Genomic DNA, 8,744 nt, shown 5'->3' on the forward strand with positions numbered 1-8,744 from the left:
CCCTTAAAGCTCTATCAATATTATCTCACACTGCATATCTCATGCATAGTAGGTCTCATTTTTCAAATATCATAATGAGATATACAATGTTAGATAAGATTGGTAGAGGGTTGGAACATGTTTTGTTGGTAGAAGATCTCAATTCTATAAAAAGGAAACGATGCCACATAGGTGCCACTTAGGTGCCACTTCAGCATTTTCTCTCTCTTACTATTGTTCATGATAAAAAAAGTCAATTTTAATTTTTGTACATGACACCATTTGTAGAACTTGGTGGTGCCTAATTATCAACGATTGTAGTTATTGCATTTCTCTATTTTATTCAAATAGAAACGTTTTTCAAATAGAAACGTTTATTCAAATAGAAACGTTTTTCACTTTTACTTAAAGTTGTCGTAGGGCAGATAAAATAGAAAATCATAGCCTTAGATGTACTGTAGTGGCCCACAAGAAGTTCATCTAATTCAAGGTGGGGCATGGCAACGAATTAAAGGCTTTTGATTCAGTTGTTTCAGCGCGGGGCTGCGATGCTGTCGTAGCAAATAAGGATTGCCAAAGAAAAAGCAACACTCAGATGAAGAGATCTCAACCGTCCATTTAATTATCACTAATTAAACAAAATTAACTAAATAAATAAATTATTAACTATTTTCTGTTTTTTTTCACTTTCTTCTTCAACGTAATAATATGTTCTTCCGACAGTGACGCTTCTACTGCTACTACTCTTCCAGCTCTTCTTCTCTGTAAACTCTCTCAAGAAAGCTTGCTCTGTTTTCCTTCGTCGATTTTTTTATAATTTCGATAGCTTTTCCGAGCAGCAATTTCGAAACAAACCTAGATATCTCCGCTAACGTGCGCATTTCCGTTTTCATCATTTTCACTCGCTCCTACCCGAAACAGGAGCGCATTTTAGCTCCCTCGTCAAGCCCTAACTTTCTTTCCTTTTTCTTTTCCTGTTCAGCTTTTGTTTAAGCTCTTGACTGGCGGTTGTTTTCTGTAGTGGAGCTTGCCTCAGAATTTGGTCTACCCGTTCCGTTTTCCGGTGTCAGAAAACCCTAGAGATATTTAAAGTGTTCCACTTTGTTGGTTGTTTGTTGAATTTTGAAGGTGTCTTGTCGTATGAGTTCTTTAATGGCGTTTTGTTGATGCAGAGCATCAGATCTGACGAAGCCGTTGGTGTCTCAACCGACCGAGGCATTAATGTGGCTTGCTCTCTTGGCCTTTTTGACTTAAAACTATCATGTTTCTCTCTCCTTCAATTTTTGCTGCTTCTCTATACTCTACTTTCCACCCTTGAACACCGTTTTCTTCTCTTCCTTTATTTCTATATCTCCGGGTGAGGTGGTGGTGGAGAAAATAGGGTTTCACCTTTTCTAGCTTCTTTTCTGGCTTTCTATCTTGCCTGTGGAAAGGTATTTGAAGCTTGAATCTCAAGAAAGAGGAAGCTGAGCTTGAATTCGTACGAATGCAGGTGCTTGGAAGCCCTACCAGTGTCCGTATAGACATTAGCTGTGGTTCTTTACTCAGAGAACTTCAGGTCTCTCTCTCTCTCTCTCTCTCTCTCTCTCTCTCTCCTTTTGCAATTAATTATCTTATTTTTCTTCTTTTTGTTTCCAATCTCCGCTTTTCCTGGAAAATTGTTTTATTTTCATTGGCCACCTTTTGATTCTTAAAATTTTTGTAATCGAGCTTCTGTATTCATTTGATTTAAGATGGACATCTGTTCCTCTTTCCTGCTTTCCATGATCGGCTTTTCACAGGAAACAAAAGCTGTGATGTCCTCTGTTTTTTTCTGCACGCCTCCCTCTCATTTTTTTTCCCGAACTTTTGAAGCAAATTTATGTATTTACTGGAAAAGAAGACAAATGGGTATGATTGAGAATTGTTTAAGAAGAGGGAAAAAAGGGAAAATAGTTGAGATTGCAGTTTGGTATTGTTCCCTTGTGCTTTCTTTCTTTCTTGTTTTTTAATGGTTTGGAGAAGAAGTTAGAAAATTAGGGGTGATCTATTAACTAGAAAATAAAGGTATTTTTGAGTCGTCCTCTTTTCTTCATCTAGTGGATTTTTATTACATTTCTCGGATCTGAAACTTAATTTTGTAACTTTTACTCTCTTTCTTTCTCTCTGTCTCTCTCTCAAGCACACACGTACAGTTTGGTTCAGTTATTCTAATTTCGGTCTTCTTCTCTGAGAACAGCACATATGGGATGAAATTGGTGAGAGTGAAGCTGACAAAGAACGCATGTTGTTGGAGATTGAGAGGGAGTGCTTACAAGTGTACCGGAGGAAGGTTGACGAGGCAAGTAACACCAAGGCGCGCCTTCATCAGTCTGTTGCTGCCAAGGAAGCTGAACTTGCCACGCTTATGGCTGCACTTGGGGAGCTTAATCTTCATTCTCAAGTACTTGTCATGTTTCATGAACCCTGCCAATTCTCTATGGTCTTTTCTCCGTTTTATTACCATGTTGCATTCATGAATTAATTGTGTGTTTCCATACTGTTGCTTTCTTTCTTCCTTTTGTTTGCCATCCAAATTTTCTTCTATTCAGAATATCTATTTATTAGTTTTTACTGTTGAGTCATCTGGACGTGCATTTTGTTAATCGACTCTCTCTGGTTTAATGATTAATAGTGCTGCAATGTTCTTTTTACCGTTCAGTATATTTATTCTAGAAGAAGTTTTTTCATCCCAAGTCTCCAGGATATTAGGATAGCTAGTGACATCTAGTAGGAACTGTAATGAAGAATTATCAAAATTATGATAAACCCATCTTCCTAGAGTATAAGTTCAATTTGCAACTGCAGTATTCCAAAAATGCCCACAATTAGAAGTTTATAAATTAATCAATAGGACTTTTGAGTTCCTACAAAAGAAGAATGTTTAGTGGATCCAAAAGAATTTATCTCAGCAAAACACTCTGCCAGGACTTGAGAAGTAGAAGTAACAAATCAATGTCAGTGTTATTAGAAACATGGGAACGATCCTCACTAAATGATGCAATGGGAGGATGTATATTCTGCCTATACTCTGCAAATAAAGTAAAAGGCATATATCCATCAAAGAAAGACAAAAATAAAAGGTATAGATAAGAGAATATGCAGGTGTATTGCAGAGAAAAAGAAAGAAATGAGGGAGCAGAGCCTTTATTGTGGCTGTAATCAGGAAGATCAAAAAAGAGTGAATATAAAAGATTTAAAAAGAAGAACAAAAAAAGGGGATTAACCCATTTATGGCTCTTTAAGTTCAAAATTGTTTTTTTCCCCGATATGATGCTCTTTTCAGCATTTTACCTTACACAATATGGTATATTTAGCTGCATTACACCTAAAATTTATTAAACCTACCATATAGACACATCAAAGTGAGGCACATACAGTATTGCAGGGACACTTTAGTTTAGGTAGGGATTCCAAAGTTGTCACATGCCCATGACTCAACTAATGACAGACTTGGCAGATCCCTTGTCAGACTCAGCTTCCATATGAATCTAATAGATTTACAATCATACTCATGATGTTGACACATTTAACTGCTGAATGAGAGAGGGAGGGAACTGCAGCTGCAGAGTACAAAAATGGTTACAACCCTTACATTGCCCATGGGCTTTCTTTTGCACTAGTAGCAAGCGTTGTGGGCTGAAAGTTGGGCCTTGCATGCCAATTAGAAACACAATAAACAGAAAATATATATGGGCCCAAACAAGTAAATGTTATTCTATCCATCTATTAGTCAAAATTTATAATTACCAATATGCACATAAAATGTGTTCATAAATCCTTATTTTTCAGCTTTCCTGATAAAAAAACACATTGACAAGTTGTGGTTGCTCTTTCCTTTTCAACGTCCATGCAAAATTAGGCACAAGTCAATCACAAAAGAAGACCTTGTTGCCTAGGCTTCGCCAAAGTTCCCACCTTTATTGTGCTATATTAATGAATTCCTTTGGTCTTGTTATTGATAGAAAAAAGGTATAACAAAATCTATAACTATTGAGTAAAAGCATAGAACTAGATTGAGACAGTTTTGGTAATGTCAAACTAATTTTTTTGTGCAATTGGTGGCATATGGCCAAGATGTTATATCATTGCCTGTGTATTGAATCATTGTGCTGCATGCCTCTTATTTTTTTGGCTTGTGATTCTAGCCACTCAAGGTGCAGGGTGTTCCAATTTAATGTTATTTAACCATGGTAGTAGAGTTACAATGTTGATTGAAAGAATTTGGTGGGAGGGGTTAATACGTCCCATTGTTCTGTGACGTCATTGGCTACTGCTTCGACTGCAAATATTCTATTCTACCTCATACTATTTCATTTGATTTGTCAAAGAATTTTTTGGTAGTTTCTGTCTCTTTACATTGATGTTAAGAGTAGTTACTGAAACCGCAAAACCTCATAAAAGTAATAAACAAATTTTATGGGAATTGTTTGTAATGTTTCATCATCAATCAGGGGAAAAATTTGTAGTGTTTCATTATCTTGAAGCTGGAAGCTGGAAGTCATTGGTATCAACTGAAGTGTTGTAGTATTTTCCGAAAAGTTTAGACAGAAGTATGTTGTGCATATAAGTATCTTGCAACCATAAATAGTGTAGTACTTTAGTGTATCAGTAATGACATTAAAGCTTTTGTGATTTGCTGAGACCATTCACCTTAGCAACCTTTCAAAAGGATGGAACAGCCCTACGATGTTAAAAAATGACACTTTTGTGGTTTGGCTGTCTATTCTTTGGGCCTCTTCTCAGTCCTTATTGCTCATTTTTAATTATAATGTAGAAAAGCCTTTCTTTACTTTCATTGTCACAGATAAAGATGTGTTTCTATCGTATTACATCTTCTTTAATGTCCCACACAAATATCTCTTTTGCAAATTGAGCTGAACTCTGATGTTCAAAATGCTTGTCTAGGTCATTCCATGTGTTATAACATGAACTACAAAATCTCTTGGCAGTTCATTAATTTGTGAATATTGCAGATACAGATAGATAAGAAGTCATCATCTTTGAAAGAGCAACTTGCATCAATTACACCATTGGTAGAAGATCTAAGAATGAAGAAAGAGGAACGCATGAAACAATTTGCAGATATAAAAGCACAGATTGAGAAGATCACTGGAGAGATTTCAGGTTTCACTCATCTAAATGGTGTTGTTACCAGAACCTTAAATGCAGAAGAACAAGACTTATCACTAAGAAAACTTACAGAATATCAGACACATCTCCACAACCTGCAAAAAGAGAAGGTCAGTAATTTTATCATTGAAATGACTAATTTAGACCAGTGAAAGAGTGAATGATTGCAACTATCATTATGTCATTGGACATAGAAATTCATATGATATTAAAATTCAGTATTAATGACCAGAGATAAGCACGAGGCACAAGCAACTCAAGAATCTATAATAATTCCATACATGTAAGTTTACTTTCTCACAAAAGGTAGCACTTAGATTGCCCCAAAATAGTAGGAAATGCAAGGGGTAAGCAAGGTTCAAAGTATCACAATGTATCAGTGCGTATCATACAATACGTACCAGTTTTCAGGGTCACTGATACTCTAAATACTAAGAATTCGGTGATTTCAACCCTTTTAAATGTTAGTAGGTGATGTGATATATCCACCAACATATTACTGTACCAAAGAAAATTGGAAAAAAAAAGTTATACTAGAATGGAAGTCTCAATACATGAATTTTACATATCAAGAGTATCAATACTTTGAACTATGGGTTAAGCCCAAAGAAAAATAGTGTAATTAGTATAAAAATTAGATTTGTTTTACCAGCTTGTTTAGCATATCAATTTCATACATGAAGAACAACCACCAATGTTCTTACCTCTGAATCTTCCAAGTTCTAATAAAAAAATGTGCTAGTTCTCAATCAATCACTTAAGTATTGAAACATGTTATGCCATTGAATTCTTGCATGGCATATTATATTTGAAGAACTTAAATATTTTGGAACACTTGCTTATTTTTTTTTCTCTATTGACTGGTTTTGTGGTTAAAGTTGTGTTTTTGATCCTTCACCATATTCTTCTCTTCTTGCAGTCTGGCCGCCTTCATAAAGTTCTGGAATATGTAAATGAGGTTCATTCTTTATGTGGTGTGCTTGGAGTGGATTTTGAGAAGACAGTGAGTGAAGTACATCCAAGCTTGCATGATACAGGTTATGAACAATCCACCAACATCAGCAACAGTACATTGGAAGGTCTAGATAAGGCCATACTTAAGTTAAAAGCAGAAAGAAAATCTCGCATCCAAAAGGTAATACCAAACTCAGTAGTTATGCATCCTTTTGCTCTCAGCTAGGAAGTAAATGTCTGTTTTGAAATGTAGTTGAAAGATATTGTGGCATCGCTGTTTGAGCTATGGAATTTGATGGACTCACCTCAAGAAGAGAGGAATCTGTTTAGAAAAGTTACTTTCATCCTTGAATCACCAGAACCAGAGATAGCGGAATCGGGTTTGCTCTCACTAGAGATTATTGATAAGGTCTGTTCTACTGCGGTCCACTTTATGTTAAATATTTAAAGAGCTGCTCTCAAGTTTTTCTTTTCTTAATCTCTTTTCAGGCAGCATCAGAGGTTGAGAGACTGACTAAGCTGAAAGCCAGCAGAATGAAAGAACTAGTCATGAAAAAAAGGTCAGAGTTGGAGGAAATATGCAGAAAAGCACATATTGAGCCTGACACGAGCACGGCAGCAGAAAAAGCTAATGCATTGATTGACTCTGGTATGCAATCCAATTCACTTGCTGCAAGTTAAATCTAATTATTAAGGTGTGGTTCTGAACGATACACTTGTGCAGGTCTTGTGGATCCTTCTGAACTTCTGGCGAACATTGAAGTTCAGATAACAAAGGCAAAAGATGAGGCTATGAGCCGGAAAGAAATTATGGATAGAATAGACAGATGGCTAGCTGCCTGTGAAGAGGAAAATTGGCTTGAAGATTATAATCAAGTAAGCTGGAGAATTAGCTGTAATGATATCATAATATTGATTAAAAAATGTTAATGTTTAAATGCATGGAACTGATATTTGGAAATTGAGTAACTTATATGTCTCACCCTCAGTCCTAACGCATCTCTGGATTTTGCAAGCCAAATGCTACTCATGAAGTCAGAGTTGTCTTAGGAAATCCTTTGGGGTTCTGTTCTAAGTGCTTTTGCTGGATTTCAGGATGAGAACCGTTATACTGCTGGCAGAGGTGTCCACATAAACCTAAAACGTGCAGAAAAAGCTAGAGTGTCTGTAACCAAGATTCCAGCTATGGTTGAAAATTTGATAAATAGAACATTGGCATGGGAAGACAGCAAAAAGATGCTATTTCTTTATGATGGGGTGAGTGGCTCTACTCACAGTTTTGGGTATTAGTTGTTAAACGGTATTGCCAAGCAAATTGCTGATTTTCAATAAATTGCAGGTTCGGTTGATATCAATTTTGGAAGACTATAAATTAACCAGGCGACTAAAAGAAGAAGAAAAGAAGCGATACAGGGTATAACTTGATTCCATAATTACCCTTGGAAAATTTCAGACTTCTTTCCTTGTAAATAGTAGATAAATTTTTCCACCCTCTCATTTCACAGGATCAGAAGAAGTTGCAAGATCTTCTACTTACTGAGAAAGAAGCCATGTATGGCTCTAAACCAAGCCCAAAAAGAAGCAACAGCTTTAAGAAGCCAAATGGGTATCGGGCAAATGGGAATGGATCAATGACACCCACACCTCGGCGACTCTCACTTGGGAGTGCAACTCCTGAGCTGCTTACACCTCGGTCCTACTCAGGGCGTCAAAATGGATATTTCAAAGAAACAAGAAGACTGTCAACTGCACCACTGAATTTTGTAGCCATATCTAAAGAGGATACAATGTCATACGCATCGGTTTGTGGTTCTGATCTGGGGTCTCCTCATGGTTAAACCTTGAACCTAAATTGGTATGGATTTCCTTCTAGTGATTTTCCTCTTTAGTGCATGTTTCTTGTACTTTTGTACTATCGTGGTTTGTGAGGTTTTTAACTAGTATCATCACTTAATCGAACTTAACCGTAAATATAACCCGGATATGCATTATCGTAGAAACTGATTGGTTGGGTAGAGTTTCAATTCTCGGTACTGCTTGCTTTTGCAGGAATGAGCTACTCTATACAGGTTGTTCTGCACTGGATTGAAGCAGCGGAATCCTTGTGAATAAAAAGGATTGTTGTACATTAGTTTGATTGTGATTTGTCAGATGTGCCAGGTTGCCGGTAGTTGACATTCAAGGACCCAAACGTGGGGGTGTTATCAGCTTTGATGAGCAAAACACAATAGCTTGTAGTTTGGAATTGCTGGTTGACTCTGAAGTCTGTTATAGTACTAACATTTGTATCCTGTGGGTTTTGTTTGTTTTTCACTTTGTACATGTATATATATATATATGTATTCGACTCTAGGTGACCATTGAAGTAGGGCATTTGTAATACAACCTCCCATAGAGGGGGATATCTGCCAAATGGAATTTGTACTATTTCGTCATTGCTTCTGGGTCTCCATACAACTGCCATGTATATGCTCCCATGCAGCTGGGTCTCTGGAGTTGTAGGAGCTTGGGCATCTGCAAGATCTTGGTTGGATCATCTGCTTATTGACCCTGTAAAAGGAACATCAATGGGATTCCTTCCGGCTGACATCGGAGTCTCACCCCAATCGCCATTACATGTGTAGGCAGGATTACATGCTACTCACTCATGAGTCAGAGAT

The 8,744-nt window shown here is 36.9% G+C and overlaps 1 protein-coding gene across 3 annotated transcripts; it reads left to right on the forward strand.

Annotated features, from left to right (window-relative positions):
- Positions 1–664: 664 nt before the first annotated feature.
- ATMAP65-6 (Microtubule associated protein (MAP65/ASE1) family protein) lies at positions 665–8,519 on the forward strand. 3 transcript variants are annotated; one of them, XM_088984344.1, is made up of 11 exons: positions 665–1,537; positions 2,198–2,401; positions 4,974–5,240; positions 6,050–6,265; positions 6,338–6,493; positions 6,574–6,733; positions 6,809–6,960; positions 7,180–7,341; positions 7,424–7,498; positions 7,590–7,939; positions 8,134–8,519. In XM_088984344.1, the coding sequence occupies exons 1-10, from the start codon at positions 1,466–1,468 to the stop codon at positions 7,920–7,922; spliced, it is 1,797 nt and encodes a 598-aa protein (XP_088840470.1). In that variant the 5' UTR covers positions 665–1,465; the 3' UTR covers positions 7,923–7,939; positions 8,134–8,519. The 3 variants fall into 3 exon arrangements, with proteins under 3 accessions (XP_088840470.1, XP_088840471.1, XP_088840472.1); XM_088984345.1 differs by having other exon boundaries at positions 716–1,537; positions 4,980–5,240; XM_088984346.1 differs by lacking the exon at positions 665–1,537 and adding an exon at positions 1,738–2,025.
- The last annotated feature ends 225 nt before the right edge of the window (positions 8,520–8,744 follow it).

The sequence above is a fragment of the Nelumbo lutea genome, chromosome 4 (assembly GCF_056320005.1).
Source record: "Nelumbo lutea isolate HS-2025 chromosome 4, American lotus-T2T, whole genome shotgun sequence".
In the NCBI taxonomy this organism is placed as follows: Eukaryota; Viridiplantae; Streptophyta; class Magnoliopsida; order Proteales; family Nelumbonaceae; genus Nelumbo; species Nelumbo lutea.